Genomic DNA, 18,266 nt, shown 5'->3' with positions numbered 1-18,266 from the left:
ATCTACCCACCACCCACCCATCCATCCATCCACCCACCCATCCATCTACCCACCCACCCACCCATCCATCCATCCACCCACCCATCCATCCATCCATCCATCTATCCATCCATCTATCCATCCATCCATCCATCCATCTATCTATATCTATCTATCTATCATCTGTTTGTCTGTCTCTCTGTCTGTCTGTCTACCTCCTAACTACGATCCCTCTGGCAGACATGCATTTAATTGTGAAGCAGTAAAAATATTGATGGTAGCAAAGGTTCAATTATCTCACCCATGTTGCTTCACAGCTGGCAGGCAAAAAGAAGCTGAGGTGGGGGTGAAGGATGGGGGTGGAGGATAAAGGTGGGGGATGGGGGTGGGGCAGGGGATAGGGTGGGGGATGGGGAATGAGGGATAGAGTTAAGGGATCTGGAATGGGAGTGGGGGACGGGGATGGGGTTGGCACAACCATGGTGGTAAGAAGGGGATTCTGATTAAAGAGTTTCCCCGTCAGCTGACCCAGGGAAGCCAGCCATGGGAGGACTCAGCTGTAGCATGCCCCACTGGTGGAATTTCCTGCAGGGAAAATGTTTCCTCTGGACAGGAAGTTCTTAGATGTTGCTTTTCCCACCACCAGCCTCCTTTCTTGACGTTTTGTCTTCTGTGTCCATCTCTCTCCAAATTCACACTCTTCATTCTCTCTCAGATTTTGCTGGCAATGATTCCAAATTTATTCTATAATTGGGAGTAGATATGACAACTAGAGTCTAGGAATCTGGATAGTAAATCAGTGTCCTCATCCAGGCTAGCTGGGACCAATGGCTTGGGGCTATTAAAACCACCAAGCTGAGAAGGGCTCTGATGAACTTTTAAAAAAAGTGTTGGGATCAATTAATGGTGCTTGCTCTGGGTGTGGGTAGGGAAAAGGCTTCTGTTGACTCCTGTCTAAGTGGGAAGTTCATCCTGTTTTCATGCCTTTGGTTTGGGAGGACAGGTTTGGGATTCACTTCCAGGAGACTCTAGTTTTGTTCCTTTGCCCTTTTTATATGAATCCTGGATGTGTCACAGCCCTGTATGTCCCAGGACTGTTTACTGTCTGAATGAAACAAGAATTAAAATAATTTTTATAAAGTGGTTGTAAATATTGCAGGCACGATGCCCATGTATTCAGTCACTGATCCTATAAGTACTTGTTGAGTTCTGTATGTCTTCTGGGATGGCGTGAGGTGCTAGGGGGTATGGTGGGAATAATACAGGTCCACTCATATAGCTCAGAGTCTGGCAGGGAATGTGCATTCACTTTCTGTTGTTACCTAACAAGCGCTGACAAATTTAGAGGCTTTAAAGAACAGTTTTCTCTCTTTTTTTGCTTGGCTAAAGTTGATGTATTAGTGTTCTCATGGCTGAGACCGGATATTTGAAGAGAATTAACTTAAGGGAGGGTGTTTACTCCAGTTAGCGGCTCAGAACGCGTGGTGGTTATCACTGAGAGGACCCTGTCACACTGTGTCTTTGCCCGAAAATATCCTTATAGACAAACCCAGGGCTGTGTTTCTATGGTGATTTCAAATCCAATCAAGTTGACAATGACGATTAACTGCCACAAACTGCTTCCTACTAAGAGCATGGGAAGGTAGCAGGCAAGAGGCCTACTGATCTGTGTTCTTTTTAGAAAGTTTGCCTGGAGGAAGGTTGGCTTTGATTCTCATTTAGCTTGCTGACAGAATTCTCTTTCTTACAATGGTATGACTGTGGCTCTGAATTCACTCTTAGGTTCTTGAAGGTAGCTGGACCCCCCCCCCCCAGCCTCCCCAGCAGCTCTAAGCTGTATGGACTTCTTCAGTATAACTATTTGTTTTGTCTAGCTGGCACCAGGGGCCTGTCTCCCTTATCTGTCAAAAGAATACTATGTGACACTCTAAGTATTGAGGGTGACATTCCCTTACCTTGTTGATTAGAAGAAGGTCACAGGCCTTGCTCATTCTCAAGTGGTGGTGACTAGGCAACACCTGAACCATCATTTGGGTCTCCCCCAAGAATGAACCACAAGCAAACATGACACTATTGTAAACTTCCAGGATCAGGAAGACTCAGAGACAGGGGAATGTGTGTTGAAGTTGCATGAGCAGTCTTGAGAATACCAGAGAGGATGTCCTAGAGAAAATAACGTGCACACGGAAACCCTAAGGATGGGCGTAATTAGCTCTGATCCAGATGTTAGTTTTTGTTCTTTTTATTACCATATGACACTTGGTATGAGAAAAAAAGATTCATTAGATAAAGATTTCTTATTCCTGACCACAGCCCTAGTCTCATACATAGCTGCTATGAAGATTTCCCTTTAAAGTCAGTTTCTGGTCTCAGGTTTGGGAGTAGAGACAGAGACTAAGCCTGTGAAAGTGTTGGTGGGTCCAGAGTGGGATTTTAGGGATGTCTCTGTCAAGTCAGTGGTGGGTTCATATCGTGCGTTCCTTTAGGGAGGGAAGCTAGCGGTGGCTGTTGGACGAAGTGGGAAATCCTCCATCTGCTTCAGATGGAGCCTATGGTTGAATATATAGACTTCCTTCCCTCTGTGGTATTTAAGAGCAGTAATAGTTACCAGTCAAGGTCAGGTTACAATTTGTTGAGCTTTTAATAGGAGCCCTGTGCAGATGCTAGGGATATCACGTCATGTGTTGAGCATCTGTTATGTGATGGGTACTTGTTCAACCCCCAAGTGCTTGATTTTTTTCTTGTCAACTAACAGCTCTAGGTGGGATGCAGAGAAAGGTTGTCTTCCCCTTTGCTCACTGTTGAGTCAGTTCTTTGTCTCATATGCTCCTCCTTATCTCTCATAACAGTGGTTCGAAACCTGTGGATCATGGTGTGGGGGGCGGGGGTTGCATATCCAATGTTTACATTACAATTCATAACAGTTGCAAAACAATACTGATGAAGTAGTATCAGACTAATTTCATGGTTGGGAGTCACTACAACATGAACCCTTAAAGGGTTCCAGCATGAGGAAGGTTGAGGACTTGTAAGAAACCTGCCATTACGCTGTCAAGAGGACAAAGCGTCAGCCACCAGACTGAAAAAGAATCTTTATCAATTCTACATTCAATAGAGGGTTAATATCCAATGTATACAAAAAACTCAAGAAGTTAGACTCCAGAGAACCAAATAATCTTATTAAAAAGTGGGGTACAAGCTAAACAAAGAATTCTCAACTGAGGAAAATTGAATGACTGAGAAGCACCTAAAGAAATGTTCAACATCCCTAGTCTTCAAGGAAATACAAATCAAAACAACCCCGAGATTCCACCTCATGCCAGTCAAAATGGCTAAGATCAAAAACTCAGGTGACAGCAGATGTTGGCGAGGATGTGGAGAAAGAGGAACACTCCTCCACTGTTGGTGGAATTGCAAGCTGATACAACCACTCTGGAAATCAGTCTGGCGGTTTCTCATAAATGAAGACTCAGCTATTCCATTCCTGAGCATATACCCAAAAGACACTCCAACATATAACAAGGACACATGCTCTACCATGTTTATAGCAGTCTTATTTATAATAACCAGAAGCTGGAAAGAACCCAGATGTCCTTCAATAGAGGAATAGATACAAACTTTGTGTTACTCTGAAAGAGCCATTCTGATACAGATGACGATGCTTGCAGCTCACCATCAAACTGAGCACAGGGACCCCAATGGAGGAGATAGAGAAAAGAATTGAATGAGTTGAAAGGGTTTGCAACCCCATGGGAAGAACAACATTGACCAACCAAACCCTCCAGAGCTCCTAGGGACTAAAATACCAACCAATGAGCACACATAGAAAAACCCATGGCTCTATTTGCATATGTAGCAGAGCATAGCACTTTCTGACATCAATGGGAGGAGAGGCCTTTGGTCCAGTGAAGGCTCCTTTTCCCAGTGTAGGAGAACACCAAGGCACTGAGGTGGGAGAGGGTGGTCGGAAGAGGGAGCACCTTCATGGAGGCAAGGGGAGGTGGAGATAATATTTGAAATGTAAATACAGACAATATCCAATAAAAAAAAGAAGAAAGCCTGCCATGGCTGTAGCAGTGAAAAGCACTGGTACTGCTTTGATGGTTAACATCAATTGACAAGATGCTGACTTAACCTGGAGACAAATCTGCTGGCATATCTGTAAGGGACTTTCTGTCCCTTGTGGTGGACAGCGCTGTTTCATGGCTAGGATCAGAGGTCCTGTAAACAGTGATTAGTGGTTCCTCCTCATCAGTGTCCAGACAAGGCCTCACTTGTCCTCCGAAGGTCTTTGTGTTTCTGGTTCCCTTTACCTGCCAGAGTTCCAGCAAACAGTCACATGTCTTATCCCTTAAAGGAGTTCTGTTCTTACACAGATATAGCTTGGCAATGCTACTGAGAATTTCAAATTTTCTCATTTCTAGTTTCATTTTATTTTTATTTTCAGATTTAGTGGGTTTTATTATATATATGCATATAAATGTATATATATATATATATGTACACACAGTGTGTGTGTGAGTGTGTGTGTATGCATGTATATGCTGCCTGCATGCATACATGTGTACCATGTGTATGGTTCATGTTACTGGAGGATGTCCGAATATTTTATGGAACTGAGTTGTCACGTGGGTTCTGGGAACCAAAACAAATCTTCTGCAAGAGCATTAAATGCTCTTAATCTCTGATCATTTCTGGAGCTTCAAATTCCATCTAATCTTCCTTCATGGTACTGATCATCACTTGAGATACTCCATACTCATCTTGTTTTTCACTTGATGCTTTGGTGGTGTGGTTTTTCATTTCCCCTCATTGCTGTATTCTCAGCATATAGAGTAGTGCCCGACACATAATAGACCTGCAATGAATGTCCATCGAAAAACAAACAAACAAACACACACACACTCCATGGTTTCTCTCGTCCACCCTTCCTCCTGGTTTATTGCAGCAGTGTGTCTTTCTTTTCTTACCAGAAAGGACAGACAGTTAGAATACCACCACTTACACCTCTCTCTGTGAATCTTTAGAGCAAGGCCTCTTCAAGCTTAATGTGCACTGGGAGTGTCAGAGGATCTTGTTAAAACACAGGTGACAGTTCATCAGGTCTCTTGTGGCTGTGCATATCTAAGACGTCCCTAAGTGGCGTTACACATGCAAAGGACACAACCCTCACCTGGACAAGGCAGTCTAGTTTGCTCATATTAGGTCTCACTCTTCTTTTAAATGGAGCATAAATATTTACACTGTACATTTACATATTTGCAGTGTAAACATGGCCCCGAGTTCAAGCAATCCTGTGGTAAGCGCCTCTTTAGCCACAGGTTAAAAACATTTACACAGACAGTCCCATCCATCTTGATGCATGCGTTTTACAAGAGGGAATGCGACTATTAGGCTATTTCATGGTTATTGTCCATGCTTAGGCAGATTTAGTTTATTTTGAGGGTATGTGCAGGAATATTGTTACTGTTGTAGTAGCTCAGCGGTTGGCCATATCACGGTGAGAAGCAACAAAAGACACGTCCTGCCTTTTGCTCCAATTATTGCCCTGTCCATGCTTGAGTCTAGAGAACAGCATGATCCCTGTGATAACTACACCAGCAGTTAGTTTTGAAAATCACAGCAGGTCCTTCCTACGTAGTTCCTGTGGATGTTAAAAAAAATGGGTCTGTCCAGCTTATTTTTGCCAAAGGTCTGGGGTTACACTGGCATTTTCTCTTAGAAACAGTGAGTGACTTTGTTTTTCCAACTGAGTTAAGGTACCTGGTGCTTGATAGCTTTGATCATAAAGCCAGCAAGGCCTGCAGAAGAAAGTACAGAGCACTGAGTGCACCGACGTCACCTCAGAAATGGAGAAAGGCGGGGCTGTGGGCCTTGGTCCAGTTTGTATCAGCATCATCAACATGACTGACATCCACATTGATTGAGGCCCAGAGCCCAGGGCTAACTTCTGTATTCACTGTCTCATTTGATCCCTACGAAGGCAGCCCTTCATGTTATTGTTTTTATTGTCACCCTCATTTCCAGATATGTAAGTGGAAAACCTGAAGAGATGAAGCAACATTCTGAGGGTCCCAGAACCACATCACATATAATTTCAAAGGTGGAGATTGTGCTTCTTCTGTAAGTAGAAAAGGATCAATGTCAGCAATTTATTTAACTCATTGATGAGTGGCAGAACTAATAAGAAGCTAAAATTGATCCAGTGATTATTTATTTATTTGCCTCTTTAAATTGATTATCCCACCTCACCATTTTAAAACATATATTAGTGTGTGCCTGTGTGCTTGTGTGTGCGTGTGTGCATGCATGTGTGTGTGTGTGTGTGTGCGTGTGTATGTGTGTGTCTGTTATACGTTATCATGTATGGATTTGTATGATCCCTATTATAGTCCAGACTAAAAACTCTTTTGTCACCATACAAAGACTCCAGCTCCATGTCTGTGGTCCTACTCTTGATTTCCTCTTTTCCGCTGTATTACAGGAATTTAGGTACTCAATGTCCTTCAAAGGCTCGCCCATTAATGGCTGGAAATGGCAGAACATAAGCAGGTAGGGTATTTCTGGATGAAGTCGTCATTGGAGTCATGTCCTTAAAAGAGTCATTACTTACCTCCTTCCCCATTTCTTTTCCTCCTCTTCCCCTCCCTTCCTCCTTCCCTCGATCCCTCTCTCTTTCCCTCCCCCAATCTCTCCCTTCTTTCTTGTTCCCTCCTGGCACCCTGAGACAAGCATCTTTAGTATATGACCAATTCTGATGAGGTCTGCTTTGTCATGGGCCCAGCATGACCAGGACAGGTGTCTATTGTCTAAGATCTCTGACAACAGGCCATAATAAATCTTTTCTCTTTTGAGTTGTTTATTGCAGGAATTTTGCCACAGTGATGGAAAGCTGGTGTATATAGCCCCATGTTTATAGGTGTTCTCTTGTAAGGTGGTTATGTAGCGTGTGCTGTGAGAGGTGGAGACCCGTAAGAGGTGGGGCACAGTGTGAGGTCATATAACCAGCACCTGGCTCTCTGGCTTCCTGTCCTGAGGTGTGATTTCTCAAACATGTGCTCTTGCCAGTGCCTCTGTTCATATGATGCTGTCCAAAATGGAGCTTCCATTGGAGCTGAACAGACGCTTGGGTTGTGCACCTGAGCTGCTCTCACCATGACCCAAGTGAACTTATTTTCTTTATAAGACACCAACCCTTAGTTATTTTGCTATAGAAATGGAAAATGTACAAAGTAGAATCATGTCTAAAGGGTATTTAGCCCTCTGCAACTTTGTTTCCCTTGACTTTGAGCTCCACCCTAATGTTTCCATGTATAGGTAGTTACTGTTTTTCAGCTTAGTAATATTGCACTGAATGTGTAAACCAGAGTTTTTCTGCCACTCACTCATCCATCAATACCCTCCAAATATTTTATTATGAATAAAAGTAGTTGTGGATATTTTTATATAGGCTTTTATTTGAATATATGTTTGTATTTCTCTGGGATAATATTGAATAACTCTGAGCTATGTAGTAAGTGATTATTTAGTTTCATAAGAAATAGTTCAAGTATTTAGGATGGTGGTGGCATTATTTTTAAAGTATTACCAACAGTGCATGCAAGACCCAGTTTCTCTTTATTTTAGTAGCATTTACTATTATCATTTTTTATTTTATGTTTTTCTAAGAGATGTGTAGGTGTGTGCTTTTACGGATTTTATTTGTGTTTTCCTGTTGGCCAATGATACAACGTTCCCCATGTTTGCTAGCCATCTGTCTCTTTGCTGAAGGATCTGTTCATGTCTTCTGGTCATTTTAAAATTGGATTGTTTGTTTTCCTGCTGGGTTCTGAGAATTCTTTGTGTATTTTAGATATATGACATTTGTCTGACATGTGGTTTCCAAACACTTCTCTACCTGCAGGTTCTCCCTCCACTGTCTAAGCAGTCTTTCACGGCCCGACATAGAATTCTTACTTCGGAAAACCTCAGTCTTCACTTGAGAGCACTGGGTGTAAGCACTCCATAGGCTACTGTTGCTGAGGGCAGGCTGGGTGTCATCCCATTTGGGTGAGCTCACTCAGGTTTGTCATCGCTCACTCGCCATGGCCTTAACTCCATAGGGACCGCTGTTGATTATGTTTCAGCACATCACAAAAATGATCGCCAAGCAAAAGAAGGTTCCCATTACTGACAGAACAATCTCAGGGCAAGGCACTGCTGATGCAGAAAAGGAGTTCACGTTACAGTTCTCTTCTTAGAACATTACCAAATGCCTCTTCTCCAGTGTGGAGCCAGATTGACCATTAAAATGCCAGGAAGCTCTCAGGCCATTTCATCCCAACACATAGTAATTGACAGAATTACATTTCCAATCAGACAGCCACACCCCACGAGTGGGATTTGGACTTTGAGCAGCCACAAATATGACTTTCCCAGTGTTGTTGGATGAACGTTAGATCCTTTCAGGGACTGCTCAGCCTGTCTAGGCCTGGATTTTGCTGCCATGGTGATTGCAAACATTGAACCTTCTGACACTGTGCAAAGGGATGGATACAGTTCCTCACCTTGTATAAATCTCCACCACAGGGAGCAAGATTAAAAGGAAAACGGTTGTGACATAGTCATTTTCATTCAGGGTAACACGAGCCTTTGATTCATTTTGGGAAACATAGGCAATGCTGCCCAGTCTCAAACATTCAAGTGTACATCGTGCAGGCACACAAGCTTTGCCTGTTCTGTTATCCTAATACATACATTGAGTATTGTTGTCAAGAGAATGGCTCTCCTAACACATAAAACATAAGCTAGCTGGTTGGACATGAAGAGTTAAGTAAATTGCGCTAATCTCAGTTTCTGGAACACACAGGGACTCCCTTCCTTGCTGTTTCTTCATGCAGATGGTACCCTATGTCCTGAGCATGCCTGCTTGTGGCCCAGAGATGGCTGGAGGCCAAGATCAGGTCTCAAGAAGGTGGGAAAGAGCCAAGTGAGGGTAGTAGCCATCAGACGGGGAGGGGCATTGCCAGTGGCCATGACTGTTGTCACTTACCTCTGGACTATTGCCTGCCCAGGCAATGGCTTTAAAAACTGCTGAATGAATACAAGAATGAGTGACTCCAGCACAGCCTCTTAGTTCTTGTCATGGAGCTGAGGGGCATCAAAAAACAGATTTAGACGGTCTTCAGGAACGTCTGGCTGATATACATCCTGATTTGGATATTTCTGGTGGTAATATTTACCTGTAATTCAATATTCTTTTTTATATATGTGAATACACTGTCACTGTCTTCAGACACACCAAAAGCATCAGATTCTGCTATAGATATTGTGAATCACCATATAGGTGCTGGGATTTGAACTCAGGAACTCTGGGAGAGCAGCTAGTGCTCTTTATCACCGAGTCATCTCCCCAGCCCCCATGTTTTTTTAAAAAAAAAGATGGCTCTGTTTTCTCTCCTTAACTTCAGAATGCTTATCCCAGCTTCTCTTGATTCTATTTCTTTCTCTGTATCTTCTTTATTTCTCTTTTGTTCAATCTCTTAGGTCATTTACAGTTTGTTTCTGCTTCCTCTTGTCTATGAGTGCTTCAGCTACTACCAAATACTAGACCAACCCCAAGTCCTCACAGTTTACCCAAAGTGATACCATCAGTGCTCAACGTACTACAAAGTCAGTGCCCAGCAGCTTTCTATTTTAGTGAAATGTACTTCAGCTGCAAAAAGGAGTCACCCATGCTTTGTTCCAAGTTCCCTTCCTGTCTGAGATGCCATCTGGGACTTTTACTCCTAACTATAACCATCCTTTCCCATGATTCTTAGAGTTCTATCCTCCAATTACTGGACAGCCATCCCACAATGCCTCTGTCTTGAGTGCTACACTTTAGAATGTGAACCATGGTAGGATCCAGTCACTCAGGCAACAGAGCTTGAACTGCTAGTTCCAGCTGCATTTCAGCCATTGCTTTCACACACTGTCCTCCACAGCCTGGTAAAATCACGACTCAACTATCAATAACTTATCAAACAGTTTTGTATGTTAAATTCTCAACCCATAAACTCTCTGCCCAATAAGCTTACAACCAGTTGACAAAGATATAAACCACCCATCTAGATAAGATAAATTGACCCACAGAAACCCTTAGAAATAATTATATCTACCTAAGGCTACTAAGAGCTGCATGGATAGAGATGGTTCATCTTCGTCTTCCATCTGGAATCTCCCCCTTTCTCCTCCTTCGCTTTACCAAAACTTTGTTCCTGCCCACTCTCTACTGTCCAATCATGTATATCGCCTTGATATCAACCCACAGGCCATCAAATATTTCCTCTGGCTTCTGTCATTTTATGTGTATCACTATTATGCATATGAGTGCTTTTTTTTTCTGGATGGTTACAGAGGAGGATTTTGGATCTGGAACTGGAGTTACAGATAGTTGTGACCTTCTTGTGGGTGGTAGGGTTTGAACCCAGGTCCTCTTATTGAACACAGCTCAACAAAAGTGCTCTGAAGCATTGAGTCATCTCTCTAGCCCAGACAATTGACTTTTAAGCTAAAGCTGTCAGAGATCATGATTTCTGAGCAGAAATCCTGCTTGCAAATTAATCAAGATGGAAACACAGAATAAAAAGATGGTTGTGGTTTGAAGATGGAATGTCCCCAATAGGCTGATGAATCAGGGCTTGGCTGCCAGCTAGTGAGTCCTGGCTCAGTGCTCAGCCAGATAGAAAGTGCTCCTCCTTTAGCCAGTTACAGTCAGACTTCGAGCACCATGTGTCAGCCAAGCAGAGCATATCTGCACTGGGATTTAGCCTCCTGCCTCCTTTGTTATCTCTGGCTTAAGCTGCAGGTTCAATCTTCAGGACACAGCCTCAACAGGCTTTTGTAACCAGGCCTCTGATGATGCATTTGGAGACTCATTTCCTGTAGTTGGATGCTCTGATCAGCCTAAATTGACACTCCATCTCCTTCCTGTACTCCAGGGCTTTTGTTCATGTTGATCCAAACTTTTCTCCCAGCATCTTTGTCCTTTTGTTCTTTGGTTTTTATCTAAGGTATGCCTTCCCCAGCCTTCTGTGAACTGCTATAGCATTGCTTCCAACGCCAGGTCTTGTGAGTGCTCACTTGTAGCCATGTCTCTCTTGATCAAGTTTGAAACTACCTATTTTCCTTTCCCAGAGTGTCTTATAGCTGAGTTCTAGGGACATAATCTAATTCTGCCCCAAAGAAATAATATGGGGGACATGCAAAAGGATTCTTAAGGAAGCTTTTCTCCATGACAATAGAGGGGTGGTCCTTTCATTTCTGCCATGGAATGTAGTTTTACATGTTTGATGCTACAGCAGCTTGTGTCTTCAGTGGGAAAGGTCAAGGGGGGGGGGGAGAGGGAGAGAGAGAGAGAGAGGGAGGGAGGGAAGAGGAGGGAGGGAAGAGAAGGGAGGGAGACAGAGGAAGAGGGGGAGGAGAGGGAGAAGGAGAGGAGAGAGAGGGAGAGAGAGGGAGGGAGAGGGAGGGAGAACAAGCACCATGGTGATGCTGTTCCTAAGTACAGAAACAACCTGGGCTCCTCTTTTTAAAGATTTCTAGGCATGTGGAATAAAGTAACCCCTCCTTGGTGCCTATGTTGTATTTGGACAAGGTATTCTGTCTCCTGCAGGTGAAGTAGTGTAAATAATTCATCATCTCTTATTCACGTTGCTTAAATGTTTCCCCTCCCTTTATTGCTTGTAAGTTATCTGTGGTTAGAAATGACGTTTGTTTAAACTTTTATTCTCCTCTCATACATTGTGTAATTTCAACAGCGGCTCCCCCTCCCCCCACTCCTCCCAGTGCCTCCCACCATCTTCTCTTCCCACCAGATCAACTACTCCTGAGTTCCGTTAAAGGGGGCAAGGAAGAGCAGGCCTTCCAGGGATATTCACTGAAGAGGTCATAACAAGATACAACAAGATCAGGCATAAACCTCATATCAAGGCTGGATAAACCAACCCAGAGGAGGAAAAGAGTCCCAAGAAGAGTCAGAGATACCCCTGTTCCCATTGTTGGGAGTCCCACAAGCTACAACCACAGCATATGCAGTGGACCTAGGTCAAAACCATACCGGATCCATGCATTCGCCCCTTTAGTCTCTGTGAGTCCCTATGAACCCTGGTTAGTTGATTCTGTGAGCCTTGTGTTCTTGGCCATGGTGTTCTTGACCCCTCTCACTCCTAAAATCCTTCCTCCTTCTGTTCTGTGGGATTCCCATGGCTCCACCTAGTGTTTGGCTGTGGGTCTTTTTACATCTGCTCCCATCAATTGCTGGATGATGTCCTTCTGGTAACAATTGGGCTGGGCACTGATCTATGAGCACAGCAGAAAATTATTATTAGGAATCATTTCATTGACTTTTTTGCCAGTCTTTTTTTGTTTTATTCTGTGTCTCCAGGTTGTTCTGACTCTGGTTCCTGGCTATTCAGACAGTGTCAGGCAAGGACTCCTTCTCCCCAGTGTTTGCAGTAGAGCCAGAATTCATAACTTTTCATATTAATTTTCCCACTAAGAGCTACAGCCAAGGGGTATGCCTCTAGCATCTGTCTCATTTTGGACAGTTATGGAATGTTGGAGTGTTATGGAGTGGGGAACCTGTCAATAGGTTTTTGATAAGAAGCCTCCTGGTAGGCGAACAAATGTTCTATCATATTTACACAGTTAATCAGAGATTACCCTACAAAGCCTAGTGTGCATGCCAAATGACAGTATCATACATTGGTTAAGGAAGAAAAGGGATGATGGGGTGTTTGTAGACCTGGATCCTTCAGAGAATCTTTCCTGTCCTGTTGGGAGCTTTAAGGTAAGTGTCCCCAGTTGACTTAATGGGTATTGGCCATATTAGCTAATTCTGTGACTTCAGACCCACTGGACACCTTGGTGTACCTTGGTCTTTTCCTCTGCGGAGGACCACTAACCTGTTTTAAGATTCCATATTTATGCAAGTGCTCAGAGCCCTGGCTAAAGATGATGCCACAGACTGAAGAGGCCAGGCTGCTGTAAAGAATCCACCAGCAGTCCTGGTGACGTAACCACACACACACTTAATTTTATGGTTTGTTGCACAAAACACACCAAAGGAGCCGGTGTAATCTGGAAAGCCTCTCTGAACCAGGGATAGAAATTTACACAGGCTTTAGACCCTTTTGTTCTTATTAATTGGGAGGAAAATTACTTTACATTCCATCAGAGACTTACAGAGAAGCTAGCTTCTTTTCAGGTTTCTATACCCGCGTTATTGAACACCACTGACTCTTAATGTCAGTGCTTAGGTAACAGGGACAGGTCTCAGTGTGTTATGGTGTCAAGCTGGGAAGGCAATCCCACAATATTATTCTGCTCATGGAGTGTCCTTGTACTGGCTGTTCTTTGTGCCAACTTGATACAAGTTATAATCATTAGAGAGGAAGACGCCTCCATTGAGAAAGTGCTTCTGTGAGATTCAGCTGTAAGGCGTTTTTTAGTATTAGTAATCAGTAATGGTGGCTGGTGCTATCTCTGGGCTGATGGTCCTGGATTCTATAAGAAAGTAGCATGAGCAAAAGCAGAGGAAGCAAGCCTGTGAGCAGCAACCCCTCATGGCTTCTGCTCAGCTCCCACCTCTTGGCCTGTTTGATTCCTGTTATTTCCTTGGTGACGAACAGCAATGTGGAAGTGTAAGCTGGATAAACCCCTTCCTCCCCAACTTGCCTTTTGGTCATGGTGTTCCACTGCAGCAATAGAAACCCTGACGAAGACATTCTGTGGGGGGTGGGCTGGAGGATGCTGTGAAGGTATCAAATGATATTTATATCGCTAATGATCACATACTAAAGACCAGCCTGTGTAGCTTGTAAAAAGGAGGAGTGCTGATTAAACTTCTTCATCAACTTGACTAGATTCGAGGTTATCTAGGAGACACCGCTCTGGGCATGACTGAGCACATTTCCAGAGTGATTGAAATGAGGTAGGAAGATCTATTCTGAATGTGGATGCCACCACACCCGGGCTAGGGGCCTTGACTGAACAGAAAGGTAGAAGCAGGTGGACAGGCAGAACTGTGTAGCTGTGGAGAGTCAGATTGTCTTCGTGTTCCATGGCTGCAGTGTGGTCACATGCAGTGATCAGCTGCCTCATGATCCTGCGTCTGTGCCTTTCTGATCATGTTGGACTGCACCTCTGAACCATGATCCAGAACAAGCCCTTCCATCCTTCTTTCTTTTAAAAGATTTATTTATTAATGTGTAAGAGTACTGTTTTCATGCCCACCAGAAGAGGGCATTATATCCCATTGCAGATGGTTGAGAGCTACCATGTAGTTGCTGGGAATTGAACTCAGGGCCTCTGGAAGAGCAGACAGTGCTTTTGACCACTGAGCCATTGCTCCAGCCTCCTTCCTTTCTCAGTTGTTTTGCTCAGATATTTTGGCTCAGCTATGATAGGAGTGAGACAGACGAGTGTGTCTTTCACTGTGCATAACCATCTGCTGTTCGTTTTTCATTTTAGAGAAGTGAACTGAAGTCTCTCAGACTAGATGGATTGCGATGTAAGACCAAGAAACTGCCCTTTGTCCAGACCACTCAGCTGAGTTACTCTTACCGTTATGGATTCTTTGAGTCCTCTCTTCCTCCCCACGCTAAAAGCTTTCTCAACTCTTCTCCATATAACTACGCTGGAAAGATGTCTTTGGCCTGCTCTTCAACTATCAACATGCTTCCAAGACCAAGTTTTACACTGCTGATCGGGAGTGACTGGAGACCCAGTCACCTTTTACTCTTAGGACCATGACTCTCAGGGATGCTCCCTGTCCCAGACAGAGGTGGGGAGCTAGAACACTCACTAATGGGAGATGTTGGCTTAAGTGTTTCCCGAAGTCCATGCTGTCATTTTCTCTCTTTCTTTCTCTTCCCTGCTCTCTTTCCCTTCCCTATGTCCCTATTCCCCTCCCCCGATTCTCTTTTTCTGACACTACTGGGGATCGAACCCAGGGCTTCACACATGCTAGGCAAGTACTCCACCACTGAATTACATGCCTAGTCTTTCTTTTTCCTTTTAATTTTGAGATAAGGTCTCACTAAATTGCGCAGGTATAAACTCGAACTGGTTTTGTAGCTCAGCCATACCTTGAACTTGTTTTATTTTCCTACTTTATTTTCTTGAGAACTGGCATTATAAACCTGCACCACAAGGTCTGGTTTTGCATTATCCTCAGAAGTTTATGTGGCACAAGCCATCATCTTTTCTTCCCCTCTTTCCTCCTCCTTCCTTTGTTCCTCCATCCTTCCCTCCCACCCCTTCCCTCTCTTCTTCCCTTCATCCTTCCCCCTCCCTGTCTTTCTTCCTCCCGATATCTCTGCCTTCTTTCCTTTCTCTCTCCCTTCCTCTATCTTTCATTTTCTCCCCTATCTCTTCATTATTTAGGAGTATTCTCCATTGGCATCTGTCAACTCTCTCAAGCTTCATCTTATTGCTCTCCTCCCCATTTCTCTTAACACGCTTTCTCTAATAAACATTTTCATGTTTCTTTTAGAGATGGCATTTCACTATGTAACCCAGGCTGGCCTTGAACTCCAGGAATGCTATGATAGGCATGTGCCACCACAGCCCGAACATGCTGTGTTTTTTATTTCACCTTTGTGTCTGTTCCTCGAAGACCTGAACTCATGCAAATTAATACAACCCAGAGAAAGAGAAGGTGACCAACAATAGGAGCCACTTTCGATGAATAGCCAGGAAAGACCTAGGCATGATAGCATTTATTTATTGACTCAATTTTAGTGAGGGGATACCCATGCAAAGACTAGGAGGAACCCTGAGGGATAAGGAAGAAAGAAAACGTGCATAGACTACAGCAGCCATCAACCTGGTTTCCCTCTGTCCTAGCTTGCAAGCTCCCTTTCATTTGAATCACCGTAATGTTATCTGATTTGCACATACAGCTTCATGTTAGTTCATGTGAACAACATGTACCAGGCTTAAAACCAAAATGCTGCCCAGATACTATTCTTCCATCTGTGTATGCAAAGAAAATCCCACTGAATTCTGCTTTCCAAGCTCGCCATGGGAAACATGGACGGGGGTAGATACAGACTCAGCCCCACAGTGACACTGAAATAGTGTGAGACAGGTGCAAGAAGGGGGCCTGGGAGCTGATGTGCAAAAGATTTTGATGTATCGAGTCTGGAAGTGAAGGGGACAGCTTGCTGATTTGGAGACTTTGGAAGCTTAGCTGGACACCAGCCAACGGAAGAGCAGCGCATGATGCACAGGTGGGAAGGAGACCAAGGCCAGCCATGGACACCAAGGTTGGGTAGGTGGGTTCAAAGGTTGTCTTTCATGTAAAATGGGGAGTTTGAACCAGTGGAGGGTAACAGCTGTGCTCAAGGACTTTGGCTTCCAAGTGTAAAATATTAATATTGCCCAGAAGGAGACTGGATAGAATCCACCTGTTACTAGGGCGCTTGGCAACTGAATGTAGAAAAATTTTTCGGAACTTTTTTAGTGGTAAAACTTTATCTCCTTCTTCTAAGTTTTTAGTAGAAACAGAGGCTAGAGGCAGCAGTGTAGAGACTGAGCTGGATGTCAGAGTTTTTTTTTTCCTTCAGTCTTTTAAGGCTGGGGTAGGGGCAGAGAATCTGAACATCTGGAAGAATATGAATGATTAACATGTGCGGACAAAGATGTGTTCACTCAATGAACTCAAGGGACCCATGGAGGCAGGCTTCAGGTTTTAGTTTGCTTATAAACAGAAAGCTCCAACACAGTAGTGTAAACATCCTTAAGGTGTCTAAGGTTATTTAGAAAATAATCTTTGAGATGGATACTATGAGGTGCTAAGGCAATTTTGTAAATTTTCAGACTGAGTAACTTTCTACCTTTCTATTCTTGTATGTATACTGTCTTAGTCAGGGTTTCTATTCCTGCACAAAGATCATGACCAAAAAGGAAGTTGGGGAGGAAAGGGTTTATTCAGCTTACACTTCTATATCTCTGTTCACCGCCAAAGGAAGTCAGGACTGGAACACAAGCAGGTCAGGAAGCAGGAGCTGATGCAGAGGCCATGGAGAGATGTTACTTACTGGCTTGCTTCCCCTGGCTTGCTCAGCCTGCTTTCTTATAGAACCCAGGTCTACCAGCCCAGGGATGGCACCACCCACAATGGGCTGGGCCCTCCCCCCTTGACCACTAGTTGAGAAAATGCCTTACAGCTGGATATCATCGAAGCATCTTCTCAACTGAGACTCCTTTCTCTGGGATCACTCCAGTCTGTGTCACATTGACACAAAATCATATAGCTTCCATCTTCATAGTCTGACATGGTTGTTAACATCCCTGCCATAAAAGCAGATTACATAGAGCGATAGGAAGACATGGATGTCACATGCTGTCCCTGGAGTGAGGTCACTCACCATGCTTATCTATATGGAAGAAAGGCTAAGAGATGGATGATAACACCCCCAGTTTGAGATCTTGGTTTTGTTTCCTAAGAAGAGAACAACTATTGGAAGGCAGTCAACTGTCCCAGTAGGCTGAGGAGAAATATATTCATCCATCCATCCATCCATCCATCCATCCATCCATCCATCCATCCATCCATCCTTCCATCCATCCATCCATCCATCCATCCAACCATCCATCTATCCATCCAACCATCCATCCATCCGTCTGTCCATCCATCCATCCATCCATCCATCCATCCGTTCATCCATCCAACCGTCTGTCTGTCCATCCATGCATCTATCCATTCATCCATCCAACCGTCCGTCCATCATCCATCCATCCACCCACCCACCCATCCATCCATCCATCCATCCATCCATCCATCTATCCATCCAACCATCCATCCATCCGTCTGTCCATCCATCCATCCATCCATCCATCCACCCACCCACCCACCCACCCACCCACCCACCCACCCACCCACCCACCCATCCAACCATCCATCCATCCATCCATCCATCCAACCAACCAACCATCCATCTGTTCGTCCATCCATTCATCCACCCACTCACAGAATTGCTCATTCATCCCACAATTAGGGAGTTCCTTGGTTCATTCATCGGAGAATGAACACGACCCCATGTTACCCAGAACACTCTGAATGCAGATATAAAGGTCATTCTGTGACAGAAGCTGCCTAGAGAGTGATCTTCTGCACAGTGATGTCACACTTCAAAATGTAGGGCTGATTGAGTTAGTTAGACTTTGGAGAAAGGGAGGAAGTGCACTGGGCTTGGAGGAGGGACAGGATTGCATTGAATGCAGTCAGGGAAAGGCCATTCTGAGTACAAGGTTTGGCA

General features: G+C 44.1%; 1 protein-coding gene across 8 annotated transcripts in view; it reads left to right on the top strand.

Annotated features, from left to right (window-relative positions):
- The window catches only part of LOC308414251 (uncharacterized protein), a 264,870-nt gene that overhangs the window by 12,614 nt on the left and 233,990 nt on the right, over window positions 1-18,266 (top strand). For 2 of the 8 annotated variants that reach the window (XM_080909452.1, XM_080909453.1), the window contains exons 3-6: window positions 6,007-6,102; window positions 6,464-6,531; window positions 7,883-7,972; window positions 14,473-18,201. In XM_080909452.1, the coding sequence (XP_080765578.1) occupies window positions 6,514-6,531; window positions 7,883-7,972; window positions 14,473-14,754 (390 nt within the window). In that variant the 5' untranslated portion in view covers window positions 6,007-6,102; window positions 6,464-6,513 and the 3' untranslated portion in view covers window positions 14,755-18,201. Of the gene's footprint in view, window positions 1-6,006; window positions 6,103-6,463; window positions 6,532-7,882; window positions 8,043-14,472; window positions 18,202-18,266 lie in introns of those variants that run through there. The other 6 variants (XR_013974867.1, XR_013974868.1, XR_013974870.1 and 3 more) reach the window with 5 other exon arrangements.

This window comes from Micromys minutus (genome assembly GCF_963924665.1).
Source record: "Micromys minutus genome assembly, chromosome: 33".
Lineage (NCBI taxonomy): Eukaryota > Metazoa > Chordata > Mammalia > Rodentia > Muridae > Micromys > Micromys minutus.
Note: the sequence above shows the minus strand (reverse complement) of the source record. Positions and strands in the feature narration are given on the sequence as shown.